Here is a 20,816-nt window from a genome sequence, read left to right on the forward strand (position 1 = left end):
TGTCAATTTACAGGCTGTCTTGACCTACCAGTACGAGAAGGGCTTGTTTATCTTTGGATGTTTTGGGGACACTAGACTTTGGTCATCACATAACACCCGGCACATTAGTCGATCCACCTATCTTACCCGCTAACTGATTTCCTTTGAAAGTGGTATTGATAGATTATACACCCTGCATTTGAGTAGCTTCCCGTAGTAATCAAAGTGCGTTTCACATAGTGTTTCATAACTGCACCCTTGATGGACCCCCTCCATGTGATGCACGCAGGGCAGGTGGTAAGAGTCATGTTTTTCAGATAAGGAACCTAGGGCACAAATCCAGTTAAGCAAGTTGCCCAAGTTCACGTAGCTGGTTATCGAGGAGCAATGGCTAAAATTCAGGTTTCCAGACTTGCAGTTCTCCAGGCTCCTGTGCCTAGAGCATGTGTGTTTTATCACCTGGTTCCTGGTACATGATCTTTGGGTTTTGATGGTTGTCATGGGTTTCTAAGAAAGGGACTCAAGACCTACGGTGGTCACTGAGGGACAGTGGTTCGGTGAACAACCTGTAACCCCCAGCCCCGGCAACTAGCAAAAGAGCCTTGTTTGGGAGCCCAGGTTAACAAGAGCATCAGGCCTTGCGGGAAAGTTGGGGCATTCACATGTGTTCCTACCATGGCTGTTCTTTCCTGTGAGAAGAGTCTGTGAGACTCTCTGCTGTGCAGCTGAGGGACCTGGGCTGGCAGGTAGGGAGTGCATTATAAAAAGCCAAAAGGTGTTTGGAGTTTGACACACTCTTGCTTAGATGAGAGGTGTTGGACAAAGCAGGGGCGTTGAGAGCATGGGCTGAGGTGTCACACCAGTGGGGCTTGAGTCTTGGGGCACCACCACCACTTCCTAGCTGTATGACTTGGCAAGTTATTTAACCTCTTTGAGTCTCAGTTTCCTCATCTGTGAAGTGGGGATAGTGGTAGCCCCTACCTCATGGGGTAGTTAGAAGGGTTAAATGAGATACTGCATACAAAGCACTTAGGTAGGTGGCAAGCAAATCAGAAGGCTTCAGTTATTGTTCACTGTAATTTACAGATCAGGGGTCCCCAGGAAGTGATGGAAGTCTCAGTTAATCACAGGTATAGGAGGAGAACCCCACAAGCTAAGCCCCACACTTGGGTAGCCATTGCTGTCACTCTGTCACCCGCAGAGCCTCTGAACAAGCTGGACAGGAATGGGTTGGTCTGTTTGGAGACATCCCTTCAAGTCCTGGAGACTCCAGGGCCGAGGCCGAGGTCCCCGTGTGCCGGAGGCAGAGTAAAAAGAGAAAAAGTCAGACTCCAGGGAGGAATTTTCATCTGCTCCTGGAAGCACAAGGATTCAGCACTGTTCAGCAGTCACATTTTTCAAATTCTTGCATTTAGCCTGAGAACTTAATTCATTCTGCAGCAGATAAGTGAGCACGCAGAGTGAATGTCATGGGCTGTGTACCAGGCAGTCAGATAGAAAAGCTCATTCTCTGGAGTCTCTGAAGGCTCAGTGTGAGGGTTTCTAGAAGGTGGACTGCTGCCGGGTGAAATGCTTTCCTTTGGGGAAGGATCAAAGTCTCAGAGCTGTCCCAGGAGCGCTGGGGACTGCTCCCCCCATACCGTCCCCTCTCCCGCCAGACCTGCCCTGGATCACATCCACCTCTGCTTCCTGCTGCTGCCACTTCCTTTATCTGAGATGCTCGTAAAGGGCTCCTCCCGTGTCCCTGCAGGTGCAGGCTGGCTGGCTGGCTCTGGGTTCCGAGGTTCCAAGACTGTCTTTGCCCTCCTTCCCCCAAGTCTCTGAATTCTGGGGAAGATGGCTTTTCAATAAGGTGCTCATTCGCTCACCTTCCCTGTTGTGTGTCCAGCGCATGGCGAAGGCCCGTGGCTCCCATCCTTCTCCCCACACCCCATCCTGCACAGTGTGACCTCTTGCACCTAAAGAAAGGAGTCCCGCCACCCCATCCTGCACACTTCCGGCCTGTTGTTTAGAGGAGCTGCCAGTTGTCTGCTGGTCCCTAACTTCGGGCCGCCTCTGGTTTCAGGAGCCGGGTGGACCTGTCATAAATCACGCTCTGTTCCTTTGCAAGGACTTGGCTGGGCACAGAGGGTGGCTGCCAGGCTAATTAAGGGATATCTTATTATTTTCAAGAGTGATCTGAAAGGGTGGTCTCATTATTTTAAACTAAGACCTCGGTTCTTAAGTCCCCATACAGCTCACGCAGCCCGAGGAGGGCAAACTGTGTCCGCTTGGCAGTTAGCCGAGAGTAGGAATGAAATCCGAGCTGCTTGCTGTGTCAGCCAGCCACCACCGGGCCTGGGCAAAGGGACTGGCTCGAGTAGGCAGGAGACGTGGGCTCTGTGTGGCCTCGAGATGTCTGTTTCCCTCTCTGGGCCTCAGTTTCCTCTTCTGTGAAATGTGTAGGGCTGGACTAAACGGGTAGTTCCCAGACAACGTCCTGTGGACCCTGGCGTTGCAAGGAGGCGCTGCAGTGATGTGAGGGGCGTGCTCCCTGCTGTGTTTCAGGCTGAGCAGTTCTGCCTGTATCTCTCTCATATCTGGGTCCTTATGGAAGGTGGTGTTAGGGGACGGAGGAGAAGCAGGGTTTCCCTGCTGGGAAAAACATCTGGAAGTGTCTGGAATAGAGTGCTTCCAGCTTTAACATTCTGGGATCCGTCTTTTCTGTTTTGTGGGGATTGTTTTTCAGCCTGGCTTACAGTGGCCATACCTGGGTCCCCTCCCACCTCTGTCCCCCAGAGCTTCCATGGAGGTGGCCGCTGCAGGTGGTCACTTTCTCACCTGGCCCGACCCCGGCTTCCTTCCCTGAGGCCACTGCAAACATGGACCTGTTGTCCGTGATGTTGGCATTGACGCTGTGTCTGCCCCCAAACCCACCCTCGTTTTTCGGAGTTGCCTGCCGATCACTGGGGCTGGTGTTCTGTGTGATCACTAAGAAGGCAGGCGGTGCACAGGGCCTTGAGTGCAGAGGCAGGGAGCGGGCGTGGCTCTGCTACACGTCAGCTGACCTCTCCTGACCCCAGCTCTCCCGTCTATAACGTGATGGATTTATGAATGGTGATATCTGTCTTGACAATCTCCTAAAACGCTGATGAGACAGCTTATGTGAAGAGGGCTTTGGAATCACGTGCGATTTGGAGATAAGCAGAGGGTGAAGAAAGATGGGCCGTGAGGGCGGCAGACGCAGGTCCCTCTGCAGGGGAAGGTGGCCTCTGAGGGTGGCCCCTTGTCTGGACAGCCTTGACAAAGTTCTCTAGCCTTCGGGTAACAAAGCAGTTTTTTTCCCCCTTCTCTTCCTTTTTATTGTGATGTGATTTACATACAATAATATGTAGAGATTTTAAGTGTACACTTTGATCAGATTTGACAAATGTTTATACCTATCGTATTTGTTTTCATTGGCTGCTGTAACGAGTTACGAAAATCTTAGTGGCTTGAGACAGCCAGACTTTTTATCTTACAAGTTCGACATGAGTCTTAACTAGACTAAAATCAAGGTGTCAGCGGGGCTGCATTCCTTTCTGGAGGCTCCGGGGCAGAATCCGTTCCCCGCCTTTCCCACTTTCTAGAGGCCCCTTGGCTATAGCCCCTTCCTCATGTTCAAAGCCAGCAACACCGAGTGGAGTCCTTCTCACACCATATCACTCTACCCTCCTCTTCCGCTTTTAAGAACGCTTGTGATGACACTAGCCCCTGAATAATCCAGCATAATCTCCCTATTTTAAGGTTAGCAACCTTAATTCCATCTGCAACCTTATTCCCCTTTGCCATGTAAGGTGACATATTCCCAAGTCCCAGGGATTAGGGTCTGGACATCTTTTCAGGGATGGGGGCGTATTATTCTCTCTACCACACCTGTGTGAATTCCACCCCAATCAAGACATTTTCTTCACTCCAGAAAGTTCTCTTGGTTCCCTTTTAGTCACTTCCCATTCACCCGCCCCCCGTTTTGCTTCCTCTTACCTGGGACCAATGTTGCCTGCTCTAGACCAGGTTTATTTGGAGGGCGGTGCTCAAACCTGCTGGGTGGCGTGGGGTGAAAAGTTTGGAGAAGTGAAACAGTCTCTCCATGGCTCTTGGCTCTAGGTTTTGGGGGTGGAGGTTGGGGTGTGATTCACTGAAATACACCCATGGAGGGAGGTAGACCAGTGCCCATGAAGAGCCTGAGGCGGGTCAGGGCCGAGTCTCCACCTGCTCTGGTCTGAGGTCCCACCCGCTTCTGGGGAAACAGTCCTGAGGAGGGCGCCCCCTTCCCGCCCGCAGGTCCTCCGAGCACATTGTGACGGAAGCAGGTGGAATGAACAGGTCTGTGAGCCATGTTCAGGGCCTGATCTCACCGAGTCCAGATGACACCAGGCACCAGGGAGGGGCAGCGAGGGTCTCCAGGAGCCCCTGGCCCCGGCCTGCTACACGGCCCCTATGCCTTCCCCCGGCACAGCCCCTGATTGGGGACCGGGGGTCCTTAGTTCCTGCACACGCCTCCGTTTTCACTTCTCCCGTACGAGGTACCAGTGCTTCCCCTCTGGAGCCCAGCTGTCTTCCTTCTAGGGCGTCTGCTGAGCTTCTCAGTTGGGGCCGCTGCAGCCCCGCTGTCACCCCTCCTCGCTGCTCTGCCACTTCCCAGGCCCGTGCCTCTCACAGCGTCCTGGGAAGACGCAGTGTGTCACAGTGTGGGCTTCTCGGGCATGCTCCACACCTGATGCACATTATCTGAAAGACCCAAAAGGGTCTCCTGATCTCAAAAAGGAGTAATAGTAACCACTGCTTCATCAGGGGCTGTGTGTGAGGTGAGACGCACGCAGGTTCACCCCAGGTTCCCGGGACCTCGTCAGGTCAGCTGTTGGGAGTGTTACTGTGATTATCTCGGGTCTTCATAGCCACCCGTGAAGGGTCCACCCTGTTGCCCATTTTGCAGATGAGAAGATTGGGGTTTCAGAGGCGTCGTCCCTTTCTGAGGTGACCCCAGCTAGTGAGCGGTGGAGCTGAAGACCGGTCTTTCTGACAGTTCTCGCCACTTAGCTGCTTGGGTGATGCCTTTGCTGTGGGGTTTTCACATGATACTAATGTCATGGTGGTGTGAAACCAACACACTTAGTGGGCACTGTGCTAAGCACCTGATACACCCTGGCAGCCCTTCCACATGGGTTCAGAGAGGTTGAGTAATTTGCCCACAGTCACAGAGCCAGTGGATGAGGGACCCCAGCCTTGAACCCGGGAGGTCCAACTGGAAAGCCTGCCCCACTAACCCCTCCGTGAAGAGATGTTTCCTTGCTTCGAAGCACTGGTGGTATCTCTCCTCTTGCTTCTTACTAAGAGGTGTGATGGAGTTGGCCTCTCATTTCAGCGGGATGGCCAGGTGCCTCGGAGCCGAGCCCAAGACTCCCGGAATCACCTCTCCCATCCTCCAGCCCCCATCCTTGCTTGACGTCGCTTTTCTGTGCTTACTCATGTCACCGTACCCCGCTGTCCACTCTATCGTTTGATTGACCACGTTCTGTTTATAAAGCAGCTTCAAATCCTTGAGGGATGGGGACTGTTATAAACAGTGCAAAATAAATATACTGGCCATCGCAGAAACGTATGTAGAAGCCTGTAATCCTCAGTGCCTTGCCGTTCCCTCGTTTTATAAGAGGTGTCCTCGCCCTGACCCTGTCAGGTGACATAGGCTGGGTTAACCAGCTAGACCTGAAGCAGTGCATTTGTAGCAGGTGATGGGTGTGTACTCTTGCGCTCTTCCCGATGACACATGGCAGGCTTTGGCTCTTTATTTATTTACTTATTAAAGTGCACTTGTTTTCTTGAATGACCGGAGTGTCCAAGGATGCTTTTTCAGTTGCCTCCATGCCATGAGAAGACTTAAGGGGCAGCAACTGAAGTTCATTGCCCCGAGCAGCCGCCTCCTTGTGCAGTCCCCTCCTGACCCCGCGTGGGTGAGATGCTGTGTGACGCCTCTTGGTGGAAAATGGAATCACTGTATTTGGGTGGCTCTAGGTTGAGGTCTTCGTCCCCCGCACACCTCCTCTTGTTTGTCTGCGGAAGCGCTGGCCCTCAAAGAAGTGAACAATTGGAACTTGGTTTCTCACATTAGAGGATATGAAAAATAAGAATCTACAGTGTGGTGGGAATTTGTTTCTCCCATGGCCGGATCTGATGGGGGGCGTGTAGCGAGTCAAGAGGAACCGTGAAGTGTCGAGTTGTATTCATTCTTTCATCAAATCATTACAGAGCGCCTTGTATGTGCTGGGCCTCTTCTGGGTGTTCTGACGACAGCTGTGAGCCATGTGGGCGAGGCTCCTGCCCTCTTAGAGCTTACACTCTGCCCAAGACAGACAGTTAAGTAGGTGAACAGTAAATACAGGTGTCGTTTCAGGGGCCAGTTGCTATGAAGAATAAAATAGAGCGTGTGAGGATAAACAGCCGGCGTGGCTGCTGTTAGTAGGATGGTCAGGGGTGGTTCTCTGGAGGAGGTGATGTTAATGCTGTGACTGACAGATGAGGGGACCCAGCCATGGGAAGAGCCAGGAGGAACCGGGCAGTGGCGCTGAGTGTCTGCTGCTGTTTGCCAGCACTCTGTGGACTCAGTGGTTAAAAGGCTACTTTAGTGAAAGTCATTAGCGTGACTATTGAATGACTGTGTCTTTTTCCTACCAAGCCGCCAGTTTCATGGGGCGCAGGCCTCGTTTTGCTGAGCATTGTTTCTCCTATAATGGGCGTAATCCCTGACTCATGGCAGGCGCACAGTAAATAGTGGATGGGCGGATGGACAAACGGAATGCCGGTTGAATGGATGGACGAACTAGAAGCCTAAAAAAACCAGAGGGAAGCAAAGGGCAGTGGAGCACACTGAAGGCTCGAGCTTGGTTCCCAGAGTGGGAGTGTTGGAGGACTCAGTGACACACAGGATGGAGGCAGGCAGTGACTTGTAAACTGGCATTTGGGAGTGGCTGGAAGAGAAAAGACAGAACCAGAGAGCACAAGTAGGAAGGCTGGATCCTGTGCTGTATGTAAGAAACAGCCAGAGGTAAAGAAGAACAGGGAGAGGGAAAAGAAAGGGCACGATCAAGAAGAGCTTGGTGGGCAGATGAGGCAGACATTTGTCAGGGCAGCATATGGGCTAGTGGCTAGAAGAAGGGTCACAGTGACTGAAGTTGCGTGTTGGCAGATGGAAACATGGTGGCTCTTGGGGCGGGGGCAGGCGCTGAATCAAGCACTGGGTGTGGGGGGGGTGAGAGATGGAGCAGTTAAGGGGCTTCATGAGGCTGGCAAGATGTTGCTTTTCTCTGGGATTGCAAGCCTAGGGTCACCTTCTGTAGGGAAGTACCATCTTTCCAAATGGGGGAGGATATGACATTGGCAGAAAGCGCCCACTGCGAGAAGCAAATATATTGTTTGGAGCTTTGTTTTATTCCTCTGGAAACTGACCGTATTGTATTTTTATGTAAAGAATTCACAACAGCGTTGTATCTGCAAAGGGGTGAAAAGAGAGTGCTCACAAATGAAGTTGAGATACCATATTGTGTTTTTATATCAACAATGTAGACTATTGCTTGCAGTGGGTCCAAAAAGCAAATGTGTATTCAAGAGGCGAGCTACCTGTTCACTGTTAGCTTTTTCATCTAACCACCCTTTACCTGCCCTTTAAAACCTGATTCGAAAATCACTTTTTTCCCGACGATTTTGGGATCACTCCAGCCCAATGTCATCCTTGCCACCTCTGAGCTTCCATAATATAATCGTCTGTGTAGCTTCTGGAGCACGTTTTACACATTGAAGCCCTCCTCATGGGCGTGTCATGCTTCTGGTGTGGAGCCCTGTAGGGGCAGGTAGCACGTCTTACTCATCTGTATATATCCACAAGGCTTTGCAAAGAGGGGGGCTCGTAGAAGTCCTTAAACACATGACTGGCCCTGCAACAATCGCCAAAAATACATTCTGTTTCCATTGTTCGTGGAGTTGATGTATATGTGTGCAGGGGGTTGTGCTTCGTTGGCTGAAATCTGCCCACCACCCCTTAGCATGCTTCCTAAGCCTATATGACTGATTCAGCCAAGGACTGGCGGTTTGCTTTAAAGGCTCTGTGTAGAAAACCTCAGGCTGTGGAAGCCAGAGGATGACAGTGCATTGAACGGTGTTTAACCCTGGTCCAAAGTTAGACCGTTTTTGAGGTTTTGTGTCTGGCTCTGATCTCCACGAGGTTTTGGTGTCCTGAGTGGGATTCAGTAACTGGTGTGTCACAGTGTTGAAAAAGCTGTGGGTTTTCCTTGGCAGCACTCCTTTTTCTGCCGGTTGACAGAAGATAAGAAGTCGGAGAAATTCTTCAAGGTCTTCTATGACCGGATGAAGGTGGCCCAGCAAGAAATCAAGGCAACGGTGACCGTGAACACCAGTGACTTGGGAAATAAAAAGAAAGATGATGAGGTAGACAGGGATGCCCCATCACGGAAAAAAGGTAAATGCTCCCCTGCGTGCAGCTCTTCAGTCAGCTGGATTGTAAACATGGGAGGAACCCCTGGTTTTCCTTTAGTTTTTACACGACTTCTAGGCTCCAAACTTTCTGACTGGGGCTTTCAGAAGAAGAAAACCAATCTGGTTGTGATAGAATTCTTCCTGTGTAACCTGAACTGAATTCCTGCTGCTTTGGAGGCTCCTCTTGTTTAATAAACTAACATACATTCTTCTTTGTCAAACTGAGGGTTTTGTTGGCAGGAAATCCATTAATAATCTTTTCCTGTAATTTCCATTTAATGTTAGAGAAAGTTGTGGAATACGCACTTTTAAATTGGCTGTCGTCTTTTGTCAGCTAATCCTCCCTTGTTTTCTGAAATATTTGAAAGTTCATAAAGCTTTTTATCCATTATCCCCTTTGAAGAGGAGTTATACTGGGGAGTGGGTAGACCCAAAAGCGTTGGAGTCAAATGGCCTTGAATAGGTCTGAGTCTCGTTTTTTTAGCAGCGTATGTGGCCTCGACCCAGTAGATACCAGTAGCCCACCCCCAACTTAAAATCTCTCCAGACATTGCCTGTCATCCCCTGGGTGGAGATGGGGTCAAAATCATCCCTAGTTGATCACCGCTGGTCTAGAATGGGGATAAAGAGAAGAAAAAGAAGAAAGGCTAACATTTACTGAGGACTTTCTATGAACCAGGCACTGTCCAAAGTCCTTTACATGTGTGACTTCATTTAGAAGTCAAGTGGACATTGTAAAATCGATAAAATCGTTATCCCCATTTTACAGATGAGGAAACTGAGGCATAGGGATGGTAATTAACTTGTAGGATATGGAGCTAGTAAGGATATGGAGCTAGTAAGTACTAGAGCCAGGATCTGAACCCAGGGAGTCTGGCTACAGCGTCTAATGCTTCTAGCTCTAGTGCCTGGTTACCTTACAGGGTTACTCTGAAGAGTCGATGAGGTAATAAACATGAGGTGCTTAATCACGGTGCCTTGGGGCTTAGTAAAGGGCTCCATCAATTGTTGTATAAGAACAGTAATTACAGTTTGTTTAGCTTATGTTGAGTGTCTCAGGAACATTCTAGAGGAAGACGTCACTGATGTTCTCCCCATTTTACAGATGAGGAAGCTGAGGCCCAGAGTCATAGATATAGGAGGTTGACAGAACCTCTACTGCTTTTCCTCTAAACCACAGAGCAAGTGTAGGTGACATGTTAGAGCCACCAGCAAGCTGGAAGGGCTCAACTTACTTTTAATCCTAAGAGGTGAGAGAAGATGGTGGCTTCCTGCAGCGTTTTGCCGACCTTGAGAGACTCTCGGGTGAATTCCAGAACTTAGATCTCTGCACGTCGTCTTTGGTGTGGTGAATAGTGTTCCTGGGATTCGGCAGCACTGACCATCGTACGTTTGCCTTCTAGCCAAAGAGCCCACGACACAGATAACGGAAGAGGCCCGGGATCAGCTTGTGGAGGCCTCTGCCGCCACCAGGAAAGCCTTCACCACCTTCAGAAGGGAGGCCGACCCCGACGATCACTACCAGTCAGGGGAGGGCGCCCAGGCCACGGCAGACAAGACCAAGGATGACCTGGAGATGAGCGCAGTCATCACCATCATGCAGCCCATCCTCCGCTTCCTGCAACTCCTGTGCGAAAACCACAACCGGGACCTACAGGTGAGGGCCGGGGGCTGGGGCGGGGGGGGGGGGGTCCCAGGTCCTCACAGCTGCCGCCGCTTACTGTGACATCTCAGCTCCTCTCCTTTCAGCCCATCTCTTCGAGCTGAGGACCCTGTATGGTTCTCGATGTCTGGGCACTAGAAGTGTTTCTCTGTCTTGTCGTCCCCACTGTCTCCACAGGGACAGGGACCAGATCTCACGCTCAGCAGTGTAGATGCCACCTGCTCCACATGTGTTTGTTATGTGTGTGTATGTGCCTGTGTGTGTGTGTGCCTCTGTGTGTATGTGCCTGTGTGTGTGTGTATATGCCTCTGTGTGTGTGTGTATCTGGTAGCCTGCCACCGTTTGATACATAGGTGTACAGGTAAAACTTGAATGGATGGAGGGGTGGATGATTAAATATACTAGACTTAACAGAATCTGGTACATAGAATGTTCTAATCAAATATTTCTTGGTTGGATGAATGAAGTGGCTTTCTGGTGTTTTACACAAATGTTCAAAAATATTTGTTGAACTGATTATTCCAGAAATCCCTTGTTCACTTTTTTTTTTGTCGTGGGATAATAACAATGGCCAGGTTTATTGGGCACTTAGATGATCCTGGATGCTAAGTGTTGCCTGTATTATAACACTTGTCTTATAGATGAGGAAAACAAGATGCACAAGACCCAGTTAGGGAGTACAGAGCTTGGAACTGAACCCAGGCAGTCTGGTGGGTAGAGGCTGTGCTGTCAACCACCGCATTAAGACAGAGGGCGTTTCCTTCCTTGCAGAGTTTCCCCAACAGCAAAGGCTTTTCAGGAAGGGCCAAGGATGGGTTCCAGAGATACCCTCTTTGTTCTGAGTGCACACAGATCTGTGGACGCTGTCTCTGCCCAAGAGAAGCATGCTAGAGCACCGGGGCCTTGGCCTTCTCCTAGTTTTGCTTCTGACTCTTGGGGAAAACACCCCTCTCTGCATAAAACAGATGAGGATGAACAGGAAAAGCGTGTCTGAACTCCTCTAAGGTAGAATGTTTTCTCCTAAAATAAATAGATTGGTGGGGGTAGTTTTATCTGAATTGTGATGGTTTGAAAAGAAAATAATTCTAGTCCGAACACCGCAAGGGGAAGGTGCAGCCTTGAAATATTTGCACAACTGAGTTTACCCACCAGGTGATTTGATGGGCTTTCACGTGTCAGCTGTGGCCAGACCATTCGGTGCCACCAGAGATCGCTAACACTTCAAATCTGCTGCAGAATCTCTGCCTGGATAAGTTGAGTAAGAAATTATATTGTGAAGCAGAAAGACAGAACCATTTAATGGAAGTGGGTGAAGTCTGCAGTATGAGTACTTACTGTGCTGATTTTTGTTTTCAATCAAATGGGTCCGAAGAGCCTGGGCTTTGAAAAAGCATCGAGGGACTTCCCTGGCAGTCCAGTGGATAAGACTCCGTGCTTCCCCTGCAGGGGGCACGGGTTCCACCCCTGGTCGGGGAACTAAGATCCCACATGCCGCGTGGCACGGCCAAAAAAATAAAAAATGAAATGAAATTTAAAAAATAGCATTTAGATCCAAGGTCATCAACCAGCCACGTATTTCAAAATGAACGGATTTCCATCAGCTCCACTGTCAGCCACGCAGGGACTTCAGGCTTGTTCTGTGCTTTGCTGCCCACTCCTTCCCTCCACTGACATTCCAGCTTCATCCCTGACCACGTCTGAGTGTGGGATCTTGGCTGTGAGTCTGTTTTTCTTGCCTGTTGCTCAAACATTCCTGCTTTGGACATAGAACACGTCGGCCCCTGATGCACTGGCCTGACTTGCGTGGATGCCAAGATCAGTGGGTGGACAAGGCCCTCATGACCCAAAGGGCCGGGGTCCGGTTACTGGCTCGTTGGCTGGCGTTTGTCTGGAGGCGGACTGTGTCTGCTCCACCTAAGCGTATCTACACCGTTCATCACCGGGGAGACAGGCCGAGGGAGTGTGAGCGATGCCCTGGGAAAGCACGCTGTCCCACCAGTAAGGAAACAAAGCCTACAGCTCGACTGCGGTGTCTTTGTGGATGGGGGCCCTACCCTGCTGCTGGGGCGATTTCTAGGCTGAACTTGGTGGCCAGTGCCCTGTATCGTTCCCCTATACCAGTGTTACTGGTTTCCACCAACCTCGGGCTCCAAAGGAAGAGTAGGTGGAGACTATGCATACGTGTGTTGATCTCCTCATCTCGGCGAGTACCCTGCTCTGTGCCCTGCCCTGGGGGTGATGGAGACCGCCCCCTGCCGACCTTCCCCTCACAGAGCTGCACGTCTAGGACAGGAGCCACTCGGCAAGCGGGAGGCTGCCGTGCAGGGTGATAAGTGCTACAGTTGTGTCATCTTAGGGGTTTTGTGGGTTCAGAGCAAGAGAACCAACACAGTAGTAAACTGGGTCCAGGAAGGCTTCCCAGAGGAGCTGATGTCTGCTGAGTTCTGAGCAAACAAAACACAAAGCTACCTTGAGTCGAGTCCATCCGTGAATGTCAGAGGGGCGGTCCTGGTGTGCTTGTGTCCCGGGCGTGGCTCTGGTTTCGTGGACCTGTTCTACCTTCCCTCCGCCCCCTTGACCTGCCGTCTTCACAGCACACCCAGCCTCCACTGGGAAAGCAGAGGGAGGCTCCCATGGTACGAATTCACCACTTCCTTTGGGGAAGTCTTCACAGTTTTTGTTTTGTACCTTAGCTCTTTGCAAAACTCTGCTTTGAACGAATTCCCTAAGAACTCCATGGGCAGAAGCCCCTTTTAATGCGTCCTTCCAAAACAACATTCTCTAATACGCCACTCTGCCAGAGACAGTGGTATCGGAGGGAGAGAGAGTGTACAGTATATTTCAATATATATACATTTAAAGCTTAGCAACTTAACTTTTGAAGGTTCTATAACGCCAGTGGTGTTAACTGCTTGGGGCTGCAGAATCCTCCGTTTGAACATCTTAGGCAGAAACGTACGTGGTAAAGGAGATGAGAACAAAGCTGCTTTGTTCAGAGTAGAAACGACAGAGTGTCAGAACTTTGCTTTCCTCCCTCACCTGCAAGAGCCCTGAGAGCTGGGGCATTCCTGGGCTCCTCCGGGGTTTTGCAGGGAGTGGCTGGAAAACCAGTGATCTGGACCAGTGGTTCCCAAGGATGAGGGCTGCACCCATCTACAGACTCCCACTAAGCCAGGCACACGGAGGTGGTAATAACATTGCTCTGATACGATGGTATTTGTAGGAATCCAGTTCTCACAATGATGGTTTTAGGTGGGATTCAACTACTCTGCCTGCCACCCTCTTGGCAGTTTTCTGGAACCGATGGTGGATCTCTGGGTCAGGGTTTCCTCGTGGATTCCGAGGGAGAAGACATTCTCGCAAGGAGAGAATTATCAGCTCCCTGGTATAAGGAAGTGCAGATGAGCCCAGAGAGAGAGGGACTCTGGCCCTTTGAAGTTGCCCGGAGTTTCTTGTCATATTTAGAACCTTAACTTTCCTGTTGGTAAATGTTCAGTAGCGATAAAGCCACTGAGTTTGACTTTGCTGAATGGGCAGTTGCTGCCTTAAGCAAGCTTTGTTCACAGTAGCGAGACACGTGATGGGAAGGACTGTTTTTGAACCATTTTCCGTATGCTTTTGAACCTTCCCCTGAGAGGCTGGCTTTGCCTTTCACCTGGGGTAAGGAATACAGGTCTTGCTCTTTCTCCACTGCAGTCTGTTTAAGCACAGACTCCACTGCAGTCTGTTTAAGAAGTCTTTGATCTCCTTCGTCTACCCATCTTGACTTGGTCCCTGGCCCTCCAAGGAAGACGACAAAAAGAACAGGCCTTCTCTAGCCTGGACAAGGTGGGGTAGGTGGGATGTGCTATGGGTGAGCTCTATTCCTCGAGCATAGAAAGAGTTCCCATGGGCCTTTAGCGAGTGGCACGCCTCTGTTTTGGTAGAGAACAAGAGAAAATGGAACTGAGTTAGGAAGGAGACATTCTGGCTAGACATTCTGCAAAGGCCATGAGAAATGGGAGAGGCTTTCAAGAAAGCGCAGCCCACCGTCCTTCCTGGGGAGTCTGCAACATGTCACCTGCTGGCCTTGACGAGTTCCCAAGTCCCCTTTCCTTCATCCAACTTAATCCAGATACTTCAGCCAGTGTTTACGAAGCCCATGGCACGAGCCAGTCCCTGGGCCAGTTGTCGGTCACCAGTGCTGGTGCCCCAATCTCACTGGAGTCAGGATGGAGGGTTTCCTGAAAGAAGTGACTTGAGATGCCATCCTGAAGGAAGAGGAGTTAATCAGGGTGGAGACAGGGACGGGGGGAGTGACAGGCAGAGGGAATAGTGGGGCTGAAGCCCAGGAGATGAGAGAATGGAGGGTGCTTAAAGAGCAGGAAGAAGTTCATTGCTGCCAGACAGAGGAGCATGGCGGGAGAGATGATGTCCGTGAACAGAAAGGGGCATGACGGGAGTGGCCACATCCCTGAGCAGAGGTGGGGAGGGGCAGGGTGTGGCAGGAATGATGACACAGGAGTTGCAGAGGCAAAGGGGCCTCGAGAGCCATGCTGTGAATTTGAGCCTAGGTTAGCCTGGCTGTCTCCTGCCCTCTCCCTGAATACTCCTTCACTCCACCGCTGCATGCTGAGGGGTTCAGCCAGGCCCTCGGACAGGTAGCATCTTCCCCGAGGGGCTGGGGCGAGAAATGGCTGTAGAACCCTCCTGTGGCTTCCTGTGACCCTTAGAAAAATAGTCACCTTACGAAAGGTCACGTGGTCTCAAATCACCTGTCCTTCCTCCACCTCCACCCGGACCTGAATGACTGTGCAAGTTCTAGACTAGTCAGGAAGGCTTGCGCAGAAGGCCCTGAGGTTAACTGGGGGTGGGGGTGAGGGGGGGTTACCTAGAGGATGAGTCGAGCGTAAACTTGATTACCAGCTTTTAATCTGGGCATTTATGGATGTTTTAATTACACAAGGAATACATGAATATATTCTATGAAGGTTTAGATGAAAATAAGTGTTTGGTTTAAGAAAACAGTCCCTCTACCCATTCCCACGTCTCTACACAGAGAGAACTGCTGTTGGTTTGGGCTGTATCCTTCCTGTCCTTTTTCTGTATATTTGGATGGAAGCACTGGATACAAATTAATCTGCTATTTGCCTTTTTGTTCGTTTAACTTAACAGTATGTCCTAGAGATCTTTCCATATTGGCACGTATGGACCTACCTCAGTGTTTCCAACTTGTGATATTAAATGATGTTGATACGCTATCATTTGTTTACTTCCCAACTGACGGGCGTTTAGCTTGTTTCCAGTTCCCCTCTATCTCAAACAGTGCTGTAGCAGACATCCAGTACGTACTTTGTGAATAGTGATACAAGTGGAATTACCAGGTCAAAAGTTAACATTCGTTTTATCTTTTGATGATATCTTTTTACTTTAAAAAGATACACTTTTCTACAGTTTTCTACAGTAAACATGTAACTTTTATAACTATGCCCAAAAGAATATCTGTGGTTAATCTTCCCTTCTTTTTAAGAAGAGATTACTGGAGTCTATGACGAAAACAAAAAACAAAAAGCAACTCCTGTGCATCAGAATAGACTGTGAGTTATGAGGTGGCTGAATGTGGCTTGCTTGACTTTGTTGAGAAATTATCTGCTGTTATGTCTCTTGTTAGCATTGCAAGTTTACCTGGAGGATACATACTCGGACACGTGCACACAAGCACACACACATTTACTCGCTTTTGTTCCTTCCTTTAATAACGGAAGTGGCCAAACAAGATAACCAGGTTCCCTCCATGGCAGTGGGCTTAAGCCCAGCCTGTAACACTTCATTCTGTGATGAACTATCCTCAGTGTTAGGTTCTGGGCATTCAGCATCCAGACCACAGCATCATCTTTTAAACATTAACTAGTGTCCTTGGAAACGTCAGAAGGCTCTGAACATGTGATGGATGGGGAGGTGGGCTGGGGCGGAAAAGAAAGAAATGAGAACTTAAAAGCTACTGGAGTCTGAACTGGGTCGTCAGAGAGGAGCTCTCCTCCCCTGCATCCCATACAAAAGCACCTTGGAGAACAGGCCACAGTGTTTGCGGCCATTGCCATAGACCATGTCCACGGTTGACCGTCATGGGGGCTGGCTGACCCTTCTACCCAACACTGCATCTCTCTGCGTAATTGCTGCTCAATCCCAGGCCCCAACCAATTACATACCATCAAAAGGGCAGAATGAGTGACCTTTTCCCTCTTCTCTTTGCCTTTGTTCCCCCAACCTGGGGACTGCCCAATTGCAGAACTTCCTTCGTTGCCAAAATAACAAGACCAACTACAATTTGGTATGTGAGACGCTACAGTTTCTGGACTGTATTTGTGGAAGTACCACCGGGGGTCTTGGTCTTCTCGGACTCTATATCAACGAAAAGAATGTGGCCCTCATCAACCAAACCCTGGAAAGTCTGACCGAATACTGTCAAGGACCTTGCCATGAGAACCAGGTAAATCCATTTGCATTTCGGGGTGGAGAAAGAAGTTCATCATTTTGAAGCATTGTTGACAGGGCCTAGTTCAGAAGTCGCACAGCATCTACCTAGGGACCTAGGGATTCAGTAGACCTGGAGGCCTTTTCCAAGCAGTGAGGAGGGAGCATCTGAGCATTATGTTTCAGGACGTGACCTAATCACAGGCACTCGAGGGGCTGTCGGGGTGATCGTGCCCAGCTTGGTTCGGTTTGAACGGCCCAACTCGAAGTTGACTAGGGGTACATATTAAAGTTGGAGTTAAATGAATATGACCAGGAGACTAGGCTCTATTTCAAATATCAGGAAAGACTCAAAAAGGGACTACTTCATGGAAGGAGGTTTAAACCTAACTAGAGAGAAAAACCTTGCTGTGTATGAGACAACTTGACAATAACATGAGACAATGAATGATTGAGACTTTAACACCACAGACGCTCAGAGGAGAGAAGGGCTCCGTTAGTCTTGACTTACGCTTCTCGAGAAGTATATTTTTGGAGTGGAACCCAATCGTTTCTTGAGTAGAGTCATTGCTTATCCCTGACGTCTTGCAGATTTTGTGCGGTTTTGCACCGATGCTAGAATGAGTATGATTTTTAGCTCAAATTATAGCTGTATCCTGGCTGGAGGGGGTAGGCCAGTGCTTAAATAGCCCATTGTAAACCCAGTGGCCAGGAAAGGTATGACATGCTGTGTTACTTGGGAAGCAAGGCCAGAACCTTGACTCAGAAGAGAAGAACGGCTTACAAGAGGGACCACTTGCTGTATATTAAAAAATCTGCTCTTAGTTGTCCATGACTACGAGGCTAGCATTTTGTTAGATCCACTTTCGTCTCCAGGCTTCCTGATGGGACCAACGGGGTAGTTTGAGTTAAAGTGAAAAGGAGCAACTGAAAAATTACAGCAGGCTTTGGGGGAGAGGCTTTATCTAAGTGAACTTCTTTATAACCTCAAGATGGCTTTTCTGCCAAACAGAGGCCTGTTCAAAGGAGCATACTGGGGTGAATTCTGCTGCAAGTGGGGCTCTTACCTGGGGGAAGGTGATTAATTCTGATATTACGTGAATTAAAATGTGCTTTCCAAACTTAAGCCTTAAGCAAAAGTGTGCAGTACGAAAACCGAGTGATGTAGAGAGAATGCAACACACCTCTAAAGGGGAAAACAGCGCTCAGGACCCGGAATCAGTCACACACCATATTTTCCCTTAAGAACAAAAGCCCACTGCACTGTTTGGATTAGACACGGCCAATTTATCAGTTACAGTGCATGGGGACTTTCCTACTGTTTACTGTTAATTCTGAAACTAGAGACTTTCATCTGTCTTTTATTTTTACCACTTTCTCACGGAAAATTTGCTGCTCTCCCCTAGAGACATTACTGGGACTGGCGAGCATTGTGCTGAAATAGCAGTTGAGCCTGTTGGCCTGTGACGTCTGCTCTGTGACCAGCGTTTGTGTAATGTCTGCATGTGTCTCTTTCCTCAGAACTGCATAGCCACCCATGAATCCAATGGCATTGACATCATCACGGCCCTGATCCTCAATGACATCAACCCTCTGGGAAAGAAGAGGATGGACCTCGTATTAGAACTGAAGGCAAGTAGGAATTGAAAGCAAAAGACAGTAGCATCTGGAAACCCTTCTGTGTATTGCCTGTGCACGCGACGTGGTCACTGTCATGAAACTAAATACTAAACACAGTTCTTTTAAAGTAAATGAATGATCCAAGCTGCAGGTTCTCAGTAAAAGGCAGAACTTCAGTCTTTCCCTTCCAAATAAGGCCTTGGGACAGGATACCAGCTTTTCAACTCACAGGTCACATGGAATGAGAAATCATCGCTCAAAGCCGAGAAACAAATTCGAACCGCATCCAAGCACTAGCAGCCTTGATTCTGAAAGCCGCAGACGGAGAAAGAATGGAAACTCCATTCCCTCTGTGGTCTCTCATCTTTCCCCGATTGAGGACATAGGGCCAGTTGAAGAATAGTACAGCTAAAAACTATCTAGGACCCCCCAAAAAGTTGAACTTTTATATTATCCGGCAACACCTTTTTCTGTTCTGTGGTTGATTTAGCAGAAGGGTGGTTCGTAAGTGTTGGGTTAAAATAAGGAGAGTTAACCTGTCCAGAATCGTGCCTCTGGGCCTCTGATGAGTTTCTTTGCATCGTGTACAAACAGTGGCTGACAGATGACTGATGGAGAAGCACCCTTGACGTGCTGACTCCCTCTGATACCAAAATAGTTTTCTGGGGTGACGAAGCTTAAGCACCTTGCAGCAGTGACTTCAAGGTGATTAAGCTGCTGGGCTTACAAGCCAGCCTCTGGGGTGTTTGAGAAGCTGATCCACTACTTCTGATGTGGATTTCTTGAGGGTCCCAAGAAAATTAATTTTAAAAAAATATTAAAAAGTAAAACCAAATGAACAAAAAGCCCCTCACTTATCTTAGGGCTTCCAAAGATTCTCTGAGTCCAAAGTTTCAATCCTGAGAGTCAGATTTGCAGCTCCATCCTGGTGTCTAAAGTATTTTTCGAAATGTTAGCCTTACTGAGCACATTTCATTTTCACCCGTTCCCATGTCGCTTGCCCCTGTTTGCAGCACTGGGCCACTTCATCACTGTCACAGGAGAGCCTGGACCTACAGGGTTTAGCTGAAAAGCCGATCTGTAGTTATGGCTTCAGTGGTGCCGGAGGACAGAAAGGTCATTAGGGAAGGTGGTAACACAGAAGCCCACAGGAATTGCACAGTTACTTTTATTTTTAGTATTTCAAAATGAGTGTCCAAACTAATAGATGGTTTGGGTGTATGGTTTAAGTGGATTTTTTTTTGGGGGGGGGGGACTATTTTTCACTATTTTTAACTCCTTTGACAAATCGTGTTGTAGAAGTAACTTGAACATCATTCAGGCTCACATCCCTGGCTACCATGTATCAGAATATATATGATGAGAGCCTGAAATAAACTGAGAATTTCATGCATTCCTAATCAGCATTTCAGTGGCTTTTTGAACCACTAATCCAGTAACCTGAAGGTGATTATAGAAATTCCTGCCCTGTGAAAAGCCACCTTTTGATAGCACAGCAGCCCGATGGAACTGCTGTGATCTGTGCTTGGGGAGAAAAAAAAAATACTGCCCCCTCTCACCAAAACAACTTTCGAGTCCTACACACGAAGAAGCATACGGATTATCATAGGCCCGGGGCCTAAAATGAGCTCAAGTCAAGAAGTACAGGGTGTGGGCACACGAAAACTTTGAATATAATGGGAAATTATGGTTTGGTATGAGTATGGTGCTCCGTTGGGTCACTTTTGTTAACTGGCGTTGCTGTATCTCATGATAACAGTAGGGGTCGTGAGAGCTGATAGCACTGTTTTAGGACAGGGCGGGGGAATTACCTGAATTGCCTGCCTTCTCTGACCTGCAAGGCTGAATCACAGTATTTATAACCACTCCCCACTCCCCCGGAGGCGTCGTGGGTCTAGGTACCAGGTGCTTCCTGACCACTGTCATCATGAGGGTCCCAGTGTACCCCCAGAACCCATGTTTAAATGTCCGCTAGGACTTGGACCAAGTGACCTAAGGGGGAAACGGGGCCCAAACCAAGAGGTGCCTCGTTGACCCCAGTCAGTTTCTGCGGACATGTTTTTGGGGTGTCAGGTGACACATTCTCCGTCTGGTGATGCTCTTGACGCATGCCCTGCCGTGGGGCAGGGTGTCTGTAGCCAGGACGCGGCAGCTGGTTGCCCATGGTTCAGGCCAGCTGCCCCCAGTAGCTCCTCTTCATTTCTTCCTCCCTTTGTGTCTCCAATTAGAACAATGCATCCAAGTTGCTCCTGGCCATCATGGAGAGCAGGCACGACAGTGAAAATGCCGAGAGGATACTCTATAACATGAGGCCCAAGGAGCTGGTGAGTCGCACGGCTGAGCCTCTGGCCGCAGCACTGCCTAGCATCAGAGCTTCACTGGTGGCAGAGCAGGGCATCTGCCTCCTCGAGCTTTCTTTATGATGCCGGTGATCAGAAGTGCCGAGAGAACGTTTGATTCGGGCCCCTGCCTAGGGCAGGGAAGTGAGCCCTGCGTGGAGTAAGTGTCCTCTGCCTTCAGCGCAAACACGCATGGAAGCCTCCCTGGCCTATTTCCCTTGGGGGAGGTGGCACCGGGACAGGTCTGGGAGGCCGGC

At 49.4% G+C, this 20,816-nt stretch overlaps 1 protein-coding gene across 1 annotated transcript in view; it reads left to right on the forward strand.

Annotated features, from left to right (window-relative positions):
* The window catches only part of ITPR1 (inositol 1,4,5-trisphosphate receptor type 1), a 321,074-nt gene that overhangs the window by 240,341 nt on the left and 59,917 nt on the right, over positions 1-20,816 (forward strand). Inside the window, exons 45-49 of the mRNA XM_060022942.1 lie at positions 8,287-8,467; positions 9,888-10,141; positions 16,416-16,616; positions 18,122-18,232; positions 20,449-20,544. Of these exons, the coding sequence (XP_059878925.1) occupies positions 8,287-8,467; positions 9,888-10,141; positions 16,416-16,616; positions 18,122-18,232; positions 20,449-20,544 (843 nt within the window). The remainder of the gene's footprint in view (positions 1-8,286; positions 8,468-9,887; positions 10,142-16,415; positions 16,617-18,121; positions 18,233-20,448; positions 20,545-20,816) is intronic.

The sequence above is a fragment of the Delphinus delphis genome, chromosome 10, assembly GCF_949987515.2.
Source record: "Delphinus delphis chromosome 10, mDelDel1.2, whole genome shotgun sequence".
Classification (NCBI taxonomy): Eukaryota; Metazoa; Chordata; class Mammalia; order Artiodactyla; family Delphinidae; genus Delphinus; species Delphinus delphis.